General features: G+C 41.1%; 1 protein-coding gene across 1 annotated transcript in view; it reads right to left on the bottom strand.

The window, feature by feature from the left end:
* Positions 1 to 6: 6 nt before the first annotated feature.
* PDE7A (phosphodiesterase 7A) overlaps positions 7 to 22,690 on the bottom strand; it is a 48,843-nt gene continuing 26,159 nt past the window's right edge. Inside the window, exons 4-13 of the mRNA XM_014939601.1 lie at positions 17,016 to 17,167; positions 15,189 to 15,252; positions 14,145 to 14,240; positions 8,885 to 8,985; positions 6,249 to 6,380; positions 5,421 to 5,512; positions 4,667 to 4,811; positions 3,849 to 3,945; positions 2,448 to 2,528; positions 7 to 606 (exon numbers count right to left, since the gene is read on the bottom strand). Coding sequence (XP_014795087.1) covers positions 386 to 606; positions 2,448 to 2,528; positions 3,849 to 3,945; positions 4,667 to 4,811; positions 5,421 to 5,512; positions 6,249 to 6,380; positions 8,885 to 8,985; positions 14,145 to 14,240; positions 15,189 to 15,252; positions 17,016 to 17,167 — 1,181 coding nt within the window. The 3' untranslated portion in view covers positions 7 to 385. The remainder of the gene's footprint in view (positions 607 to 2,447; positions 2,529 to 3,848; positions 3,946 to 4,666; positions 4,812 to 5,420; positions 5,513 to 6,248; positions 6,381 to 8,884; positions 8,986 to 14,144; positions 14,241 to 15,188; positions 15,253 to 17,015; positions 17,168 to 22,690) is intronic.

The following is a 22,690-nucleotide window of genomic DNA, read 5'->3' on the forward strand; positions in this document are numbered from 1 at the left end:
CCCCACCGAAGCCGGGGTGGCACGAGGACGTGTTTTCGTGCTGTTCCTCCTCCAGAGTCACTGCTGTGCTTTGCATATTCGAGGGTCCCAAAACGAGATCCAGCGGAGGCGCGTGTGCATATTGCTCTGAGGGGCAGATCTTTGCAGGTTTAAAAAAGAAATCAAAAATCAAAAAAAAAAAAAGAAAAAAAACCCCAAAAAATAAACAACAAAACAAAATTTCTGCTTCAAACGGGTCCGTGTCAAAAAAAAATAAAAGGAAAACTGGGAAATAAATAAATGCTGGCATCGTTTTAAACCATCACCTTGGGTTGGGCAAGTATCGCCTTTAATTCCAACTGTGCGGATACCGAGGGAAGAGGCAGTTTTGTCATGGAGGTTGAGGTCAGGACAAGCGAGGTTCCTGAGGTAATATGTCTGAGTCCGTCTCCTCGAAGGCAGGGTCGACGTCGTCGCTGCCGCCGCCGCTGCGGGACTGGTCCCTCTGCATCCCCTTCCAGCTGGCCTTGTTCAGCCCCAGGTGGCCAAGCATGGTCTGAGACAGCCTGGTGTTGGAGAACCGGGCCCATTCCCCAAACAGTGGTTCCACCAAGTAGGTCATGAAACCTGCCAGGAAGAAAGAAAACACACACATCCACGTGAAAACAAAAATCCACCGAACCAACCACCACACACCAAAAGAAGAAAAAAACCAGGAAAAAAAAAGACTCAAACTAAATATTTTAAATAAAATTTAGGAGCAAAAAATAATGGACTACTCTTCTCCAACATGTATTTAAAGGGCATCTTTACAAAAATAATCTCTCAAAAACATAAAAGATTTTATCAGTCAAAAGAACAGCAGCAAGATGGATTACAAATAAACAATTACAAATTAACATCCTTCCTTTCACAGCGACGACTAAATTCAGAGTCACAGAATGATATGGGGTTGGAAAGGACCTCTGGAGATCATCCAGTCCAACCCCCTGCCAGAGCAGGGCCACCCAGAGCAGGTTGCACAGGAACGTGTCCAGGTGGGGTTGAATGTCTCCAGAGAAGGAGACTCCAGCACCTCTCTGGGCAGCCTCTGCCAGGGCTCTGCCACCCTCACAGGAAAGAAGTTCCTCCTCATGTTTAGGTGGAACTTCTTATGTTCCAGTTTGAGCCCTTTCCCTCTTGTCCTGTCCCTGGGCACCACTGGAAAGAGACTGGCCCCATCCTCCTGACACCCTCCCTTTCAGTATTTATAGGTGTTGATCAGATCCCCCCTCAGCCTTCTCCAGACTAAAAAGACCCAAGTCCCTCAGCCTCTCCTCATCAGAGAGATGCTCCAGGCCCCTCATCATCTCTGTAGCCTCTGCTGTCCCCTCTCCAGCAGCTCCCTGTCCTTCTGGAACTGGGGAGCCCAGAACTGGACCCAGTGCTCCAGATGGGGCCTCCCCAGGGCAGAGCAGAGGGGCAGGATGACCTCCCTCCACCTGCTGGTCACACTCTTCCTGATGCCCCCAGGATGCCATTGGCCTTCTTGGCCACAAGGGCCCATTGCTGGCTCATGGCCATCCTGTTGTCCATCAGGACTCCCAGGTCTTTCTCCTCAGAGCTGCTCTCCAGCAGGTCACCCCCAACCTGACTGGTGCAGGGGGTTATTCCTCCCCAGGTGCAGCACCTTGCACTTGCCCTATATAAAACATAAATAAATAATCTATATATATGAGATACATATTATATAATATATATAAAATATCACATATAATATATATATTATATAAGTATATATTAAATATATATAATATAAACAAAGGGAAATATTGGAGAACAGGGAGGGATCTAAACATCAGCGACTTAAGTTACATAAAGTAGTTTAGAAAAACTAAATTTCTAAAAGAAAGATAACAAATTACCCCCTAGACAGTCTGAACTACATTAGACAGAAGAAAAAGGAGAATCTTTTCACAATATTAAGCTGACTAAAAATACTTGAAAATACAAATGAGAGAAATTTTTAAACGAAAAGGCCACAAAACATCGACACACAAACATTCACACACCTGTTTGTGTGTATGTGCTTATTTAGTCCAGCAGGTCACCCCCAACATGACTGGTGCAGGGGGTTATTCCTCCCCTGGTACAGCACCCTGCACTTGCCCTATATAAATATAAATAAATGATTCTTATATAATATATAAAATATATTATATAATCTATATAATTATATATTAAATATATATAAATAAATGGAAATATTGGAGAACGGTCTAATTTAAAGCGCTATTTCATACCGTGTTTGTAGTTAAATCTATTCTTTCCTTTTCCATGTTTCCAACCAAGTCCCATTCAATCTACACACACACCCCAGGAGCAGGTACAACCTGTAGGAAACGTATCTAAAAGGTACTTTTTTTTTCTTTTTTTTATCAAATCACATCCTGAAAGAAATCTACTGAAATTAATTGAACTGCAATTACCAATCTGGATGTTGGCGACGGTTTCCGTCTGTCGGTCACAAAGCGGACTCACGCCCAAGTGATATTTCTTTTCAATATCTCCTAAAGAAACAAAAGTATAATTATGATTGTTAAATCATCAAGTACAACCACAAACAGAGCCATCAAATACTAAACTGAAGTGAGAGGCACAGGGTGGGTAACGAGGATGGTTAACGAGGATGGAATGCGTTTGCTTTCCCTTTTCCACCTCCCTCAAAAAAACACAAGTAGATCTCTCAGCAAGACCAACAGCCCTTTGTATGTTTTTTCAAACAATAATCAAAGAAAAAAACCCACCAAATCACAGGTTTCCTGAAGGATTAACACATTTCCTTGCACTATCTCCTTGGCTGCCACAGGAATTACACATTAAGATCCCCCCCTTAGCAATATGGAAGGGAGTAGTTTCACCAGCAGGAATTTCTCATGGAAGGCAATTTGCTCTTGTGCTTCCTCATCACCTTTACCAACGGGATTAGCACCAAATCACAGAATCTTCATGGTTGGAAGGGACCTTTGAGATCATCAAGTCCAACCACAAAAAAAAAACCACACCAAAAAAACCCACAGACAGACACAACCCAACAATCTCGGGCATTGGACCATGCCCTGAAGAGCCATGTCTACACGTTTCTTAAATCCCTCCAGGGATGGGGACTCCACCACCTCCCTGGGCAGGCTGTTCCAGTGCCTGACCACCCTCTCAGGAAAGTCATTCTTCCTAATATCTAATCTAAACCTCGCCTGCCCCAACTTCAGACCATTTCCTCTGGTCCTGTCATTATCACTTGGGAGAAGAAGCCAACACCCACCTCTCTACACCCTCCTTTCAGGTATTGTAGAGGGCGATGAGGTCTCCCCTCAGCCTCCTCTTCTCCAAACTAAACATGCCCAGTTCCCTCAGCCTCTCCTCCTAGGACTTCTTCTCTAGACCCCTCACCAGCTTGGTGCTCTCCTCTGGCCACGCTCCAGCACTTCCATGTCTCAACTGCATGGTAACTAAAAATCTCCTCCCTAGTTCTTCCCTTCTTACCGAAAGCCAAAGTTCAAATATTGAAGATACACAAAGAATATATTTCATTATTTACTGAAACGACTGGGTAAACATCAAGTGAGCATAATCGTTCATCTGAAGCACCTTTTTTGGGCTGAGCAAGGATCAGCCATTCCAGATGCCGCTTCTAAGCAGGTTCTTCCTTGGGTTTCAGTAACACCAACCTTTTGCAGGAAGCACAACCCAGGCAAGTACCCAAATCCCACACCATAAATCTCTGTTAGTCCTCAATATAAACATTATTTGCAAGCAGCGACGAGTCATGGTCACTCTCTCCACAGTGTTAAATGCATTATGTACCAGCAGATACCTCTGGTCCTACTTGCCTTGATGGAAGAACTCCTCTGTTACTTTTTCACTCCACTGCTTACTCAGCTCCCACGTCCGACAGGGATTACAAATATCAGCACACTTCAAAGCCATCTGGTAAATTAACACACAGCATTAGAGCACCTTTCCCTCCAACAGAAGCAGCTACAATTATTGATTTCCTGACAGGAGATTAAGTTTTTGTGGATAACAAACCTACGGACCGTTGGCGCTGCTCTCTAAACTTGTGTTCTACCACCAGGTTTTAAAAATGCTCATGGAACTATCTGATCACAGAATCACAGAATGATGTGGGGTTGGAAGGGACCTCTGGAGATCATCTAGTCCAACACCCTGGAGATCAGGTCCACCCAGAGCAGGTTGCACAGGAACGTGTCCAGGTGGGGTTTGGAATGTCACCAGAGAAGGAGACTCCACCACCTCTCTGGGCAGCCTGCAAATGATCTCATGATCATCTATGGAAATTCAGTCAACTCAAAGTCTTTCAGGGGCACTCTGTTGAGTGTATTCACAGTCTTGAGACTGCACTGGAGTTCTCAGAAGAACTAAAGTTTGTCCAGGAAACACACCCCTCCACGCTCAGGGAGCCCTGAGTTATCAGTCACCAACACACACCACCTGGGAGAAGTGCTGGGAGAGGGGGAGAGATGGACGTAGGAGGAACAACCCTTTTCTCATGAAACCAAATGACTAAAAGCTATTTCTAACTTCATTTTGAAAGTAGGAGACAGCCTGGAAGAAGTAGCATTTAGCTGTTAAGTAAATTATTTTTGACACTAAAGTGATTTTTCAACACTATTACCAAGAAGCTCACCTGTAGAATGAAGTGACGATGGTTGGCATTCTCTAAACATAGGTCTCCTCTATCCAAGTGGGACCGAAACATGGACAGATACTCATTTTGCTGACTGATGTCTGTGGCAAGAATGAGGTCACCGATCTGGCTTTCCATCAGCTGCCTGAAATTAGTGATACCAAATATTCAAAAAGCATTATAATTACCAACAAGCATCACTAAATTTCAATGTCTTTTTAACATATTTGTTATTATACAAGTCACAAGCTTCGTAATCAGCATTTAATTATTACACAAATACAAGTCACAAGCTTCGTAATCAGCATTCTCATAGGATGGTTTGGGTTGGAAGGGACCATAAAGATCATTGAGTTCCACCCCCCTGCCCTGGGCAGGGACACCTCCCACCAGACCAGGTTGCTCCAAGCCCCATCCAGCCTGGCCTTGAACCCCTCCAGGGATGGGGCAGCCACAGCTTCTCTGGGCAACCTCTTCCAGTGTCTCACCACCCTCACAGCAAAGAATTTCTTCAGTTTGAAACCTTTCCCCCTCATCCTGTGGCTCCCCTCCCTGATCTAGAGTCCCTCCCCATCTCTCCTGTAGGCTGAACTTTTTTTTTTCTTAAAATACATCAGAATCTATGTTTTGCATTTGGAATTTGTATTATTGCATCAATAATGCAATAATTTAGCTTGTTTCACAAGGGTGTCTTACCTAAGCGCCAGCCAGCTAATATCTTAAAACTCATCTATACTATTTTGTATGAACATACCTGTTTTCTAATGACATATGTGCAAATAAGCCAGACTCTCTCAGCAACCCCACTGCTGATCTCCAGTGATGGTTCTCTAATACTGAGGTATTCTGCAAATGAAAAGGGGATTATAGGTATCAATCAATTACTTTTTCTTAAACGGAAGAGCTGTACATTGAGGATGGTACCAGACAGTTCACTGGGTTTCGGGGGGTAGTGTTTTTCTTCCTTATTTTTCCTCCAAGGAGGTTAAAACTCAGAAATCCTGAACACTTTGTTAGCTTCCATGGTTTTTTATCCCAGTGACAGTGAAACAATGGCCAGATTCAACCCCACCACTAGTGAAACACATCACAGAATCACAGAATGATATGGGGTTGGAAGGGACCTCTGGAGATCATCCAGTCCAACCCCCTGCCAAAGCAGGGTCACCCAGAGCAGGTCCCACAGGAACGTGTCCAGGTGGGTTTGAATGTCTCCAGAGAAGGAGACTCCACCACCTCTCTGGGCAGCCTCTTCCAGGGCTCTGCCACCCTCACAGGAAAGAAGTTCCTCCTCATGTTTAGATGGAACTTCCTATGTTCAAGTTTGTGCCCGTTCCCTCTTGTCCTGTCCCTGGGCACCACTGAAAAGAGACTGGCCCCATCCTCCTGACACCCACCCTTTAAGTATTTATAGGTGTTGATCAGATCCCCCCTCAGTCTTCTCTTCTCCAGACTACAAAGGCCCAAGTCCCTCAGCCTCTCCTCCTAAGACAGACTTTCCAGTCCCCTCATCATCTTCTTGCATCTTTCCTCAGGCATTGTCCAAACCCGGTTTTAAGAGAACAACCCATTTTGTCCTTACCTTATATAAAGTTGCTAAATAATGGTTTGTTTTAATTAGGAAAGGTTGGTTAACGCCTGGGTGATCCAAATCGTGTGTGGCAGCTGCTATTAAACTGAGCAGAACATCCCATGGAGTTAAAGATTTGGAAAGCTGTGAGATAACAACAACAAATGCAATCCCGTTAGCGATACAAAAAGTTCCTGGGTGTCACATTTTGATTTTTCTCTTTTAGCCCATAAAAATTCAGTGAAAATTTTAATAACATAAAACTAATATTCCACCACCTTTTCCCAGCATTTCCCCCCACCCTGAATGCTACAAAATTTCATCAATGGTTTAAGCATTATTCTTTCTGAATAGGAAGGTTCAGTCTTAAAAAATGCTGGCACACAAAATGCTACTTTCTGGCTGATAACGAAGCACTATTTCTAACCAGATCCTGCAAAAGCAGTGAATTCTTAAGATTAGCTCTCCGTCTCATTTACCAAATCTGTCTGTACACGTCAATTCTGCTTTAAATACAGAGTATATTTTAAAGAAACATAAAAACTTTTCATCTTAAAAGGAAGAAAGTAATGTTCTGGAAGACTTCAGAACTGTTCAGATTGGGTTTCTAACTCTTAGGTAAAATCGTATTTCCAAGTCTACCAGGAAAAGAACTGAAGGAGGAAAAACTGCCAAAAATAAATATTTGCCAGAAGTATGTGCACGTTGATTAACTCAGCATGAAACTGCACGGATTTATTTCCACTGCTCACAGCTGTTACTACTCCTGCTTGGGAGGTCTGCGAGTTAAACTCAATAATAAAGGTCTCGTTTGAACTAAATTAGAGAGGAGATCTATGATCTATGATGAGATGCCCACTCAAGATTGAAATGCACGTGTTTATAAAATATTTTGGTGCAACAGAACCAGCAGCTGTATACATTACTAAAACCACAAAATCCATACTTATATTCAAAGTGTTACAGAACTTCCATCATGGGTATTAAATAAAAAATGCTCAGAGCTTGCAAAGTGCCTGCCATAAAAAAAAAAAACCCGCTCACTGTGTATCAGCTCAGATTTGGCTCAATGCACCGACAATTGATGGGAGAAACTGAGCAGGAGGAGCAGGCAAAGAGCCTCCCAAAAACATCCACGGAGCCTGAACTTGCTTGTTTTTATCCCAGAAGCAAAATTAAGAGCTATGTTATTTGAGAGAATGCCTCATTGGGGATAATCTGCATCAAGGCAGACAACTTTCTCACTGGCCAGAGCACACTACAGTTTTTAATTTAACACAGAAGGACAGGATTTAGCCCTGAAATTGTCATAAGAGTCATAGAGTCATAGAGTTGTCCAGGCCAGAAGGGACCTCCAAAGGCCATCTAGTCCGACCTCCCCGCAGTCAGCAGGGACACCCCCAACTAGACCAGGTTGCCCAGGGCCTCGTCGAGCCTCTCCTTGAATATCTCCAGGGAAGGGGCCTCAACCACCTCCCTGGGCAACCTGTTCCAGTGCTCCACCACCCTCACAGTGAACAACCCCCTCCTAATCTCCAGTCTAAATCTGTTCCCCTCCAGCTTGAAGCCATTGCCCCTCGTCCTGTCACTACAGGCCTTTCTAAACAGGTTCTCCCCAGCCTTCCTGTAGGCCCCCTTCAGGTACTGGAAGGCTGCTATTAGGTCTCCCCGGAGCCTCCTCTTCTCCAGGCTGAACAACCCCAGCTCCCTCAGCCTGTCCTCGTAGCAGAGGTGCTCCATCCCCCTGATCATCCTTGTGGCCCTCCTCTGGACCTGCTCCATCAGGTCCGTGTCCTTCCTCTATTGAGGGCTCCAGACCTGCACACAAGACTCCAGGTGAGGTCTCACCAGAGCAGAGTAAAGTGGCAGAATCACCTCTCTGGACCTGCTGGCAACACTTCTTTTGATGCAGCCCAGGATGTGATTGGCCTTCTGGGCTGCAAGTGCCCACTGCCTGCTCATGTCCAGCTTCTCGTCCATCAGCACCCACACATCCCTTTCCTCAGGGCTGCTTTCTAATACCTCATCCCCCAGTCTGTATTGATGGTGAGGATTGTTCCGGCCCAGCTGCAGAACCTTAAGGCATCACTTACAGGAGACTGCCAGCAGTCCGAGTGATAAATCCAACTAAGCTGAGCTCTTTAAGGTCTGTCACACTGCCCTTTGTTAGAAAGAAAGGCCAAAAAGAACCCCTGATGTTTTGCTGTAAGGTGCCTCTAGCAGCACACTATTTATTAACATCAAAGATGAGCAAAGCAAGGGTAACAGCAATTTCTGGAGGAAAAAAACCAACCCCAAAGAAAAAAAGAACCCACCCCAGACCATGAATACACAGATTTCTTATCACAGGCTGTGATTCTGTGTAAATGTCCCAGGGCACAGCTGGAATCCTAATTGATTCCTCGCTGTGGTTCAAGGTGAAGTCACACAAAAGACAAGGGCAGCTCAGAAGAGTGAAAGAAGAAAAGGACCCTGCTGAGTGTGAACCCACAGCTTTGGTGACACAGAGACTCCTCTGCTCTTTTGTGTTCAAAAAGTGGGTTTGGGGGTTTGTTTTCAAGTGTGTGCACACACACATATATGCACACACACAAGAGCGTGTATTTTCTATATGTACGTGGGATGGAAGAGTGAGAACATCCCCTTACCTTGGGTTCTTTTAAGAAACAGTGCATGGCCTGAGTCACATCAGCAGCATGAACTGCATTATGGTAAGGGTTTTGACTGTGATAATCTTCTTGGACCATAACTGCAGGAAAATAACAAATATCCAAATTTAAATAAAAGCGCAATTTTTTTTTTCCCCAAGTACTATTTTATACGTCCTTGTTAGGCACAGAAATATGCAATTTCCCAAGTTACATACACATAAAAGCATCAAAGTCAATAAATCATCAACCAAGACCCAGGTATAAAAGATTTTTATGTCAAGAAACAGTATTTTCTAAAGGAAATCAACTACAGGCAAAGTCATCTCTCAGAGCAAAAATTAAAACAACCTGAAATCGATATATAATCTGAGATACTTTGAGAACTTCCTAGGCAAGGCTCCCTTTGATCATTTAGCCTGTTTGAATGTTGGGCCAACCTTGAATACGACAACCTGAAATCGATATAAAATCTGAGATACTTTGAGAACTTCCTAGACAAGGCTCCCTTTGATCATTTAGCTTGTTTGAATGTTGGGCCAACCTTGAATACGAAATGAAGATGACTCTATTTACCAAAGCATCAGGATGACTCCGTATCATGCCTTGAAAACCAGACAGGATCAGAGGAATTAGGCACTGTTTTCCTGTCACATGAATTGCTTTTCCTTCCCCTTCAGGAGGGTAGTCATGGGAAGCCACCTCTACATAGTTTAGGCATCTTCTCATGCTCGTACTCTGGCAAATTTAAGCCTATAGGCAATTTAGAAGAGAGTTTCATTGAGATGACGGTCTGACTGACCACTCTTAGATTTAATATTCCCTTTTTAACTACTTTGCTTTCCTCCACTTCCCTCCATCTTCCTGGCTGTCTTTAAACATCGTATGTAGAGTACTTTACAGGACATCCCCATTAGCTTGACTACATAGAGTAGAAGAACTACTTAAAAGTATTAAAGATTAAAAAGGATGGAGAGGGAGAAGATCTGAAGCCCAGCAATGGAAGTATATTCTACAATTTTGCCTGATATGACACATCAGCTCTTCCAAGCAAACCTCAAAAAAACATTTTCCTGGCTGACTGCAGCCCGTCAGTCCCAATCATGGAATTGTCTGGGTTGGAAGGGACCTTTCAGCCCATCTAGTCCAACCATCAAAACCATAACATGCCCACAACCTCTTTTCCTACTCAGTTTTACGAGCCAGTGCCCTCCCCGTAACTGTGACTGTAACTTCACAGCGTTACTGCCGAGGTATTTGGGAAGAGCTGTGGCTCTTGAGAAGTGAAAACACTGTAACCACTGTGTAATCTCAATAGTACTCCATGTATATTTGACACCTTGTATGGAAAAATAACAAAAATAAGCATCTGTGGGCTCTATCAATCTGCAGTAGAACTCCCTTTCACCTGTTCCTCACATCCAGTGCATGAATGAGGATGTCCTCAGCTTAACCATCAATTTGTTGTGGCTTCATAGGCTGGTCTAGCTACCTGAAGTCTACATTTTTCTTAAATTATTTATTTTAATCAAGCAGATCTAGGACAGTATTTTGATCACGGTTTGCCAGAATTAAAATGGCACAAAACCCCTGGGTTTCCGGGAATGTGGCAGTTTGGATTTTCTCTCCCCTTGTTCAGATCTGGAATAAGAAGTTGAAAACACAAAGCAGGAGGAGAAAGATCTCCAAGTAACCTTTGGAAGTCACAGAAAGACTGTGTATGCGTAGAAACAAACATATAGATATATATACACACACATATTCATATGTGAGATATATATATACACACACACACAAAAATAAAATGTTGAGACCCTGTAGAAACAAACATATATATACACGCACATATTCATATGTGAGATATATATACATACACACACACAAAAATAAAATGTTGAGACCCTACTGAGGATTAAAATTAGATTTCTCTCCTTAAAAAGATTCCAAAAAATTCTCAAATAAAGTGAATTTTGTGTGGCACTAGGGACCACCTGAGCTGTCCTAGTCTTCTGGAATTTGATCTCCAGCATACTTGGGACTGGGGTGTAAGAGGTAGCAAAAGAAAAGTTAATTGGGTTCATGCTAAGAAGCTGTACTTTGAAGAAAGGTTCCTTGATTGAAGGGACGGGCTAGGACAGATATAAGAAATGTTTTTCTCACTGCTATTAAGTAGAAGACAGTAAAAAAAAAAGGGAAAGGTGGAGAATTTTAAAGCTAGAATAAAATTTTGCTGCCTTCTAAGTCTAATCTCACTTTAGTGACTTCTGGCTTTGAGTTGTGATATGTAGTTCAGACTATTGTTATCTTTTGATAACTTTTTAACTAATCCAGTCATTCCTAACTGGTCTTTCATTTCATTTCCTGTCTTTTGCTAAATCTCAACTAACCAGGAAACAAGCCAGAAGAGAAAGACAAAACACACTCAGTTACAACTTGAGTAGCCTTAGAGCAGATTTCTGTAATAATTTTCTTCACATCCCAATATATCAGTCCTTAAGGTCAGCTGTTCTACCTTTTGGATACTGGAAGGAACTGAGTCCACTTTAAAATAACACGAAATGCAAAACAGAACTGAATTTTTTTAAAGGTGAAAGGGAACCAAATGATGAAAACAAAAACATTCCCTTAATTGAAAGGGGAGAAAAGCCTTTCAAATACGATTTCTCCCCTCTGAAACTGTGAAAACCTGCTAAAATAAAAAGGATCCCACTCCTCAAAATGAAATAAAAAGTACTGCCATGGAAGAACCAAAGGCAGCCTCAGACCAGCACCTGTGTCTATGGGGATGCAGAAAGTGGGCTCTTTCAGCTGCCAAGTGAAAGTACCATTTGGTTTGAATATTCCACATCATATTTACAATTCTTTCCATTGAAATATCCCAGTGCCACAGGCCCAAACATTCCAGTTTGAGCAAGGAAGACACAGCATCAAACTGGCACCATTAAATATGGCCAAGCTGGCATATTCAATACAGTTAGGAAAATGTACCATGAACTTCAGAAAAGAAGATTAAAAACAGAACTGAAAATCCAAACAAAGAAAGGAGCTGTCTAGCCCTTCCCAATAAAAAGTCACACCATGTCACATATATTCCTCATTATTTAGATTTAATAAATACAATGCAGCATTTGCTAGGGAACTACTCAACTTGTTAATACGTGCTTGGATTTAACACAGAGATTTCTGTACTCATAGAAACTTTAGAGAGATTGTCTCAATCAATATATTTGAAATCACTGCACAATCTGGACTCCATCAGTACTCTTCAAACCTTATTGCTAAACTATAACCAACACTTCATTTAAGGTAGAAAAATGCGGATAAACAGCAATATTCATCATAATAAAAAGCTGTATTTACTCCAAAATCTACGAAGTTTCATTGTATCTAACTGGAAGTGTTCAATTAGTCCGTGAAGATTAAACAGATGAAAGGTTAAGCTGACTAGACTGTTTCCTAAAAATAAGATGAAAATACTAATTCATTGGAAGCCATTAAATCAGTGACTCTTTCATAAGAAATGTATTATTTCAAACAAATTGGTCACAAAAATTACACAAGCAAATTTCTCTACATCAATTCACGATAAATATTTAAACCCTACTGCATGACAAGATTCCATTAGCTATCTCCTCTGGTAATTACCAGTGCTTTTGCATAATTACAATGTATTCATCAATTGTCCACTGTCAACTCACAGGAGGAATATGTTACTGAACGTTAAAGAAGCAACAGGCTTCAACGTGCAAACATGTTGCATGTCGAATTCAACTTTTTATAAACACACATACAGGTTAAAACTGGATACAAAAATAATTAAGCATAGAAAAAAAGCTCACCATCGGTTAGTGAACATGGTCCATATGCCACCTCTCATTCTCATCATGTATTTTGCTAAACTACTCCTTATTTCACCCAGAACTCAGTTTTAAGTTTCTCTAGGAAATGTATACTATGCTTACAATATACTTCACCTACTCATAGCTATAATATAATCAAATAAAACCAAGAGACAGAGAAATACCCTGCTAATACCCTACTTGAAATAGCTGCCCGTCCTGCACTCTGCAAACAATAGGCAGTGGCAGATAACTCAGGTTTGGGACACGGACACTAAATATCTTTATTTAGCAGGAATTAAAGAACCCAGCACAGACAGGAAACGAGGTAAAAAAGGGAAAGAATTTCTGCTAAATGTAGCTTATTACTAGGCTTAATGTATTTTTCGACGTGCAAACCTGTTACAACGGAATTCAACTTTTTATAAACAGACATACAGCTTAAAACTGAATACAAAAATAATTAAGCATAGAAAAAAAGCTCACCATCGGTTAGTGAACATGGTCCATATGCCACCTCTCATTCTCATCATGTATTTTGCTAAACTACTCCTTATTTCACCCAGAACTCAGTTTTAAGTTTCTCTAGGAAATGTATACTATGCTTACAATATACTTCACCTACTCATAGCTATAATATAATCAAATAAAACCAAGAGACAGAGAAATACCCTGCTAATACCCTACTTGAAATAGCTGCCCGTCCTGCACTCTGCAAACAATAGGCAGTGGCAGATAACTCAGGTTTGGGACACGGACACTAAATATCTTTATTTAGCAGGAATTAAAGAACCCAGCACAGACAGGAAACGAGGTAAAAAAGGGAAAGAATTTCTGCTAAATGTAGCTTATTACTAGGCTTAATGTATTCGCACCCCAATTCCTCACAATAAGATAAACAATTCTTCAAATAATATTAACTGTGCACTTTGTTTCTTACAGGCTCGTCCAGGGCAGCTCATCGAGCAGAGGTTTATATACAGCATTCTCCCCTTACAAACTGTCAAGAGCGAGACCACCTCCTAAAATGCCTAAACTAGGATAAAAAAGGATGGCATAGGAAGGCTGCCACAATAGAGCCTGTACTGGTAGTGTCTAAAATGAAAAAAAGCATATTTAAATGGTAGTAAAGAAGGCCTCATATAAAAAGGATGATTTCAGACTGCTTGCATCTGATAAACTAGTCTGAAATAAGCTGTGCTTACAAACAGGTTAACTTGCACACTTAGCTTTTTCTCATTCAGTTACCTAGTCTGAAGTTTATCCTTATCTAGATAAACAATCTATTTGTATAAATCCTTGCTCTTTTCATTTTTTATATCCATTTTTCTGTATGGAATCAAACTGGGAGGATACTACTTTTACACTCCTTTAAAGGAGTGTAAAAAGCAATATTCATCATAATAAAAAGCTGTATTTACTCCAAAATCTACGAAGTTTCATTGTATCTAACTGGAAGTGTTCAATTAGTCCGTGAAGATTAAACAGATGAAAGGTTAAGCTGACTAGACTGTTTCCTAAAAATAAGTAAAGCATCTCTTCCATGAAACAGGAGAGAAAATTATCTTTTGGCATCGTATTTTCCTTTCTGAGCCTCAGTTCTCTTTTTCCTTCGGCCAACTTCAAACACTCTGACTGCATCTCTGTTACCAGCTCCGTTCCACTGGTGAAAAAACCACGAGAGCTGCCCCCTGTTCACCTCCCAGAGGTCACCTTGGGGCTGGACTTGCTCATCTCCTCCTTCCATTCCATTCAAAACTCAGCTTCTAACACAAAACTTCTCTCTGTCCACTGCAGCAGCCCTCCCTCCTCCTTTCCACACCTCTTTTCTAACTCTCTATCCATAATTTAACCAATGCATTATTTTATTTATTTTTTAAAGCAACCTCTACTTCAGTTCCCACCGCTATTTGTAATGAGTGCACAAAACTAAACATCATATTTTCTTCCTTTTTTTTTAAATTTTGTGCAAGCCACATGTAAAGCAGCTTCTGTCTGCTCAACTCCTAATTCTTTAGGTATGCTGCTAAATATAATTATGTCCTCATACCACCTTTCCATCTTATGGCACTGTAAACTAGACTAGAACCATTCTACCTAGCATTAAATTTATCGGAAAAATGCATGTTCAATTTAACTGATCTTTCAAACAAAAACGTATAAATTAACAACATTCCATAATTTAATAAAATGTAATAAATGTAATAAAATAAATGTAATAAAAGATGGAACAGCAAGCTACAAAGTACAAGGGCCTCTTCTACAAATCAATGCTTGTTATCAGTATTGACAGTGATGGCATTTTCACAGAGTGGCCAGGCAAACTAGGATTTAGATTTAAAACTATTAAATTAAAAAGTATTACTTGATGAAATTTGTGCTTTTTAGCAAACAAGCAATCACCACAACTTAAAAGCAATATGCTAAGAGATAAAACATAAGTGAAATAGTAAGAGTAAACTCACCATTTGTCAGTCTATCAAAAAGAAAAATATCAAAATTCCAGTTTCCAACTTTCTCCAACATACACTGAAAGGAAACACAAAAGTTGTTACTTTTTTCTCAGTACATGTCTATCTTCCCATAGCCCAGAAGAATAAAGATTTCAGAGACTGCTGCAAGCCTGAGGATTTCTACATAGAAAAAACAGTATTAAAATAATGATTAAATCTGTCTGATAACTTTAAAATACGTGTTGCAAATTGAAAAACTGAAATACAAGAAGTGTCTGGACAGTATTGGCTTGAGATTTTCCCTTCATCCTTTAGTCAATTTCTTAGAAGAAATAAAATTTAAAACAATTAGGTTAAAAAACAGAAACGGTATGACAGAGTAACTCAGGATTCAGACTTCTTCCACTTTTAATTTTTGCGAAGAGCTAGTAGTTAATCCGTGTGTAGTCCTTCACCTCCATTTCTCTTTCCCTTGTAGTTTATCCAAGAGAAATAATACTGAGATGCTTTACTAGATGTAAAGCCAACCTTTTTATTTCTTTTTTGAGAAACTGGCTTTTGCCTTTCCCCCTCACTGAACCAGCGCTTCTTCACAGCTGCTCCACAGGAGCTGTTCTTCCAGGAACATGGATGGACAAGGATGAACAAGAAAAGTGAAGAGCACTCAAGGCCTCACCAGATCTCTTGCCTTCTATTCTCAGTAGATTGGTAGAGCTGCTTCGTGATCTAATTACTAACAATCCAATTACTACGTTCTAGCAGTTCTCCACCAGCCTCTAAAACTCAACTACCAGGAGAAACAAACGGTATTAACAAGATCTTTCTGCTGTTTAATTAAATGTACATTTTTACACTCCATCCTCCAGGTTATTGAGGTCTTCCCACGCTGCAGCCTGACAACATGCCGTATGGATACATGGCAATATGAGCAAACTCCTTATCCACGTCAAGGTTACACACAAGAAGCTTTACACACAATCATTAAAAGACACAGCCTTTGGCATCTTCAATAACCTGTAAATTTTGCCTGCTCCTTCCATCCTCTGTCCCAAATTCACCAGCTCTTCACTTGCCCCATACCTGGAGGGGTTCAAGGCCAGGCTGGATGGGGCTTGGAGCAACCTGGTCTGGTGGGAGGTGTCCCTGCCCAGGGCAGGGGGTTGGAACTGGATGATCTTTAAGGTCCCTTCCAACCCAAACCATTCTATGATTCTATACTTTTAGTTCTGTCTCCCCACTACGCTTTACTGCACCGGGGGGTATATTAGAGTCACCCCACTTTTCTTTTCTAGAAGAATTGCCCCCCAAAGAAAAAGTCAGTTTGTCATTGTCATCTTTTGATCGAACTATTTACGCATTTTATGGAGTTTTCAGTGGTGCAAACCACTAGCTTTCACTCGCCCTTCCAGATATTCAGTGATGAGGTTGGACTAAAAATGTAAGGGGAGGTGGGGGTTATCATAGTTCTCCAAATTGTTCCATTACATTACTTAAAGTTCGTTTTTTTCTTTCTTCACTTTTTCTTCTGTTATTACACTACATCCTCCGTTCACTGATTATCACAAAAGACCTGCAAGCCATAGCAGCTCTAAAAATCACCCCAGTAAACTTGTGAGAGGTGAAGGAGTTTGTTAGAAAGCAGGTAATTTGGGCTGGATTTTATAAAGATGTAGACATATATATACACACACAAACATATATATAAACAATACATGCTTAAAATTTTTATTTGGCTCTTAAATATATAATTAAATAATATCTCTTAATGTAGGATAGTTATACACTAGCAAACATTTTTAAAAACATACTTAAAAAAAAATAAAAAATGAAGTAACCAACCTTTGCTTGTCCATTATAATCATCATCTAAAATGTTTGAAGAGTTCGGAACAGTGATACCACGGAAAAAACGGGAAGATCTCAGGTATCGCTGGAAACTAAGCAACCTTCTCACATTTCTCGCAGAGACAGACACCTCGATCTCAGAATTTGCTACAAAAGACACAAAAAAATAAAATACTCTCTCTAATAAACCTTTATCAAAAAAACGAGACTGTTTGGGGAACTTTGGCACAACAAAGATGCTCCAATATTCTGTTTTTTTAATTGGTGCATCAACTGTTTCAACCACAGATTTTTATTAATAGAGAGTACAGAGCCTTTAGAAAAATAAAGCCACAGAAAAATAGTTTTCTATGTAAGCATCCTGTAAAGAAAAACAAATATTTAAATTATTATCTTTTTAAGGAACTCTGTTATTGCAAGAACAGAAATATTATGAAAATTGTGTAAAAACACACACAGTATTCAAAACAAGTTCTTTTTGTGGCACTGCCCTCACATATACACATCCAGTCTGTGTCCCAGGCAAATACACACAGGAACCGTACACCAGCAAGAGAATATCATTAATTATGTGCTGATACAGGAGTTAAAAGCAGGTTTTGAGCAAATACAAGTAACTTTTACACAAATTTTAAAGCTCAGAAATTCTTTTAAGCTTACTGGCAAAGTTTTAAATACACTCAAGTGATTTTGGTGTAGATAATCATGGTCAGAACTTCTCCTCTGCCAAAACAGGTACCACATTTACCTTCACAGTGTGTCCAACTCCCTTTCCCACTAGTGAAAACACCACAGAACATGGTTGTAGCCTGATTTCAAAGATTAATCCAAATATTTTGCTTTACTCTTAATATGTCAACTGGTTTAGCTGTTCCAATGACCCACGCTAGCTCATGTTCAGTTCCACTTGATGTGCTCGAAGGGTTCTACCAACTTGGAGATCAAACTACACGTAGCTATTAGTTGTTTTGCAACAGGCCAGATATCTTCATTCCGGAATACTAAAGGCCAAACTTGGCCTTTACTTGCTATTCATATGGTCAGAACTTCTCCTCTGCGTTCTACCAACTTGAAGATCAAACTACACGTAGCTATTAGTTGCTTTGCAACAGGCCCGATATCTTCATTCCGGAATACTTAAGGCCAAACTTGGCCTTTACTTGCTATTCAGAAATATCCCCAAGAGCAGATTTATACAACCAACAGACAGTCAATAATCTTGATATTCCCTCGTTCTGCCTGAAATGACTTATGATTTAAAAAATAAAAAAAATAATTAAAATAAGGCATTAAGGGAGTCAATGCAAAACGCTGATCCTCAAAATCAACGTGAGCCCAATTTTGCAGTTTAGACTTCTTGCCCTTCCAAGAAAAAAGGTACATTACAAACTGAAGTAAGCACTTACAATTTTTGTCCTTAAAGTCAGTATAAAATATTATACAGGGGGAGATGCGGCCTTATTAACAACCTCAATTAAAAGCCTCAGTGATTTCTAGCGACAGCAGTTTAATTCTACATAAGATTAACCTTTATCCATATAAATGCTTCTCCCTGCAGAAGTTCCAACGTGCTTTCATTTCTACATTACTATATTAATATTCTGTTCTTCGTTAATATAAGAGTTTCCAACCTACACTAAGGAAACACCTCGGAACAGAACTTCTAATTGCACGAACGTGCAAGGCCTACTCAAACGCAGCAGCGTTTTGCACCAGCAGCCAGCACTAACAGGGACTGCATCCATAAAACTGGGATATTCTTTCAGACAACACCTGAAACGCTTCATCGAGATACTAAAGACCCCACATACTGAAGGCAAATAAATAGGTTCTGTCACGCTGCATTACTCTACCAGGACTTCTACCCACATTTGTCACCGTGAGGTTAAAGGCCGAGCGCTGCCAGCCCCCCGAGGAGAGATGCAGGGAGCAAACAAACACAGACCACGGAGCCTTGGCTTCGGGTAAGAAGTTTTTTTCCCCCCCTCAAGCTTCATCCCCCTCCCTTAAAAATCAAAATTTCAAAACAGAAGTCACTGGGTTTGAAATAAAATAAAACAATATACAATTTAGGGCATCAAATGATCCAAAATGTCCACAAAGTGACATCAAAAATCCAGGAACTTCACTGAATCTCAGTAAAACAAGATATTTAAGTGGGAGAAATCAGCACTCTTCTGGAAGTACAGCGAGTTTTCTTATCATAAGTACTCTTTTACAGATTGAGAGTTAACAAAAAAACCCAATTTTGTTGTCATGCTACAAATAGGTCTCGCTGTCACAGATGCCACCTGCTAATCTTCAGCAGAACAGGATGATGTAGGTAATCAGAGAATCACAGAGTGATATGGGCTTGGAAGGGACCTCTGGAGGTCATCCAGTCCAACCCCCTGCCAGAGCAGGTCCACCCAGAGCAGGTCCCACAGGAACGTGTCCAGGTGGGTTTGAGTGTCTCCAGAGAAGGAGACTCCACCACCTCTCTGGGCAGCCTCTGCCAGGGCTCTGCCACCCTCACAGGAAAGAAGTTCCTCCTCACGTTTAGGTGGAACTTCTTATGTTCAAGTTTGTGCCCATTTCCTCTTGTCCTGTCACTGGGCACCACTGAAAAAAGACTGGCACCATCCTCCTGACACCCACCCTTTCAGGATTTATAAGCATTGATCAGATCCCCCCTCAGTCTTCTCCAGACTGAAAAGACCCAAGTCCCTCAGCCTTTCCTCATCAGAGAGATGCTCCAGACCCCTAATAACAATAGTAAAACCAGTGGGACAGCAGCTTTTGTCAGCAAAGTGCACAAGAGCCCACAGAAACGCAGTAAGTTGACATTATATGCCTTTGTTTAACATATATTTGCATTCGTAAGACATTTGGGGGGGGCTGCACATGTTTTTGCCTCAGTATTTTTTCTGATGATGGTGCCTGTGCAGAGACAAATGAGTTACTCAGTTTTCTGCGAAGCTGAACAGTCACTACTCTCTGCAATACGCTACTGAGACACTCATCTTAAAAATATTTTTAAACTCTCTAAATCACCATCAGTTTGCACAGTTTGTAAACCACTGCTCTTACGCGTTAATTCAGCTTTTTCTCCCCCTTATTAAAAAAAAAAAAAAATTAAAGAAAAAAAAGGAAAAAAAAAAGAGCACTGATCCAGCTGATACAATTCAAACAACCAACATGGAAGCCTACTTCATTCCAGCTTTCCTGGCAGCAACGCTGCTACTATGGAATCACAGAACAGCTGAGGTGGGAAAGGACCTCTGAAGGGCATCTGGTCCAACACCTCTGCTCAAGCAGGGCCACCTAGACCACACTTGCCCAAGACCATGTCCAGATGATTTCTGAAGATCTCCAAGGATGGAGACTCCACAACCTCCAGAAATATCCCCAAGAGCAGATTTATACAACCAACAGACAGTCAATAATCTTGATATTCCCTCGTTCTGCCTGAAATGACTTATGATTTAAAAAATAAAAAAAATAATTAAAATAAGGCATTAAGGGAGTCAATGCAAAACGCTGATCCTCAAAATCAACGTGAGCCCAATTTTGCAGTTTAGACTTCTTGCCCTTCCAAGAAAAAAGGTACATTACAAACTGAAGTAAGCACTTACAATTTTTGTCCTTAAAGTCAGTATAAAATATTATACAGGGGGAGATGCGGCCTTATTAACAACCTCAATTAAAAGCCTCAGTGATTTCTAGCGACAGCAGTTTAATTCTACATAAGATTAACCTTTATCCATATAAATGCTTCTCCCTGCAGAAGTTCCAACGTGCTTTCATTTCTACATTACTATATTAATATTCTGTTCTTCGTTAATATAAGAGTTTCCAACCTACACTAAGGAAACACCTCGGAACAGAACTTCTAATTGCACGAACGTGCAAGGCCTACTCAAACGCAGCAGCGTTTTGCACCAGCAGCCAGCACTAACAGGGACTGCATCCATAAAACTGGGATATTCTTTCAGACAACACCTGAAACGCTTCATCGAGATACTAAAGACCCCACATACTGAAGGCAAATAAATAGGTTCTGTCACGCTGCATTACTCTACCAGGACTTCTACCCACATTTGTCACCGTGAGGTTAAAGGCCGAGCGCTGCCAGCCCCCCGAGGAGAGATGCAGGGAGCAAACAAACACAGACCACGGAGCCTTGGCTTCGGGTAAGAAGTTTTTTTCCCCCCCTCAAGCTTCATCCCCCTCCCTTAAAAATCAAAATTTCAAAACAGAAGTCACTGGGTTTGAAATAAAATAAAACAATATACAATTTAGGGCATCAAATGATCCAAAATGTCCACAAAGTGACATCAAAAATCCAGGAACTTCACTAAATCTCAGTAAAACAAGATATTTAAGTGGGAGAAATCAGCACTCTTCTGGAAGTACAGCGAGTTTTCTTATCATAAGTACTCTTTTACAGATTGAGAGTTAACAAAAAAACCCAATTTTGTTGTCATGCTACAAATAGGTCTCGCTGTCACAGATGCCACCTGCTAATCTTCAGCAGAACAGGATGATGTAGGTAATCAGAGAATCACAGAGTGATATGGGCTTGGAAGGGACCTCTGGAGGTCATCCAGTCCAACCCCCTGCCAGAGCAGGTCCACCCAGAGCAGGTCCCACAGGAACGTGTCCAGGTGGGTTTGAGTGTCTCCAGAGAAGGAGACTCCACCACCTCTCTGGGCAGCCTCTGCCAGGGCTCTGCCACCCTCACAGGAAAGAAGTTCCTCCTCACGTTTAGGTGGAACTTCTTATGTTCAAGTTTGTGCCCATTTCCTCTTGTCCTGTCACTGGGCACCACTGAAAAAAGACTGGCACCATCCTCCTGACACCCACCCTTTCAGGATTTATAAGCATTGATCAGATCCCCCCTCAGTCTTCTCCAGACTGAAAAGACCCAAGTCCCTCAGCCTTTCCTCATCAGAGAGATGCTCCAGACCCCTAATAACAATAGTAAAACCAGTGGGACAGCAGCTTTTGTCAGCAAAGTGCACAAGAGCCCACAGAAACGCAGTAAGTTGACATTATATGCCTTTGTTTAACATATATTTGCATTCGTAAGACATTTGGGGGGGGCTGCACATGTTTTTGCCTCAGTATTTTTTCTGATGATGGTGCCTGTGCAGAGACAAATGAGTTACTCAGTTTTCTGCGAAGCTGAACAGTCACTACTCTCTGCAATACGCTACTGAGACACTCATCTTAAAAATATTTTTAAACTCTCTAAATCACCATCAGTTTGCACAGTTTGTAAACCACTGCTCTTACGCGTTAATTCAGCTTTTTCTCCCCCTTATTAAAAAAAAAAAAAAATTAAAGAAAAAAAAGGAAAAAAAAAAGAGCACTGATCCAGCTGATACAATTCAAACAACCAACATGGAAGCCTACTTCATTCCAGCTTTCCTGGCAGCAACGCTGCTACTATGGAATCACAGAACAGCTGAGGTGGGAAAGGACCTCTGAAGGGCATCTGGTCCAACACCTCTGCTCAAGCAGGGCCACCTAGACCACACTTGCCCAAGACCATGTCCAGATGATTTCTGAAGATCTCCAAGGATGGAGACTCCACAACCTCCCTGGGTAACCTGTGTCAGTGCTTGGTCGCTCTCACAGTGAAAGTGTTTCCTGATGCTCAGAGGGAACCTTCCGTGTTCCAGTTTG

The sequence above is a fragment of the Calidris pugnax genome, unplaced genomic scaffold, assembly GCF_001431845.1.
Source record: "Calidris pugnax isolate Ruff unplaced genomic scaffold, ASM143184v1 scaffold5, whole genome shotgun sequence".
NCBI classification, from domain to species: Eukaryota; Metazoa; Chordata; class Aves; order Charadriiformes; family Scolopacidae; genus Calidris; species Calidris pugnax.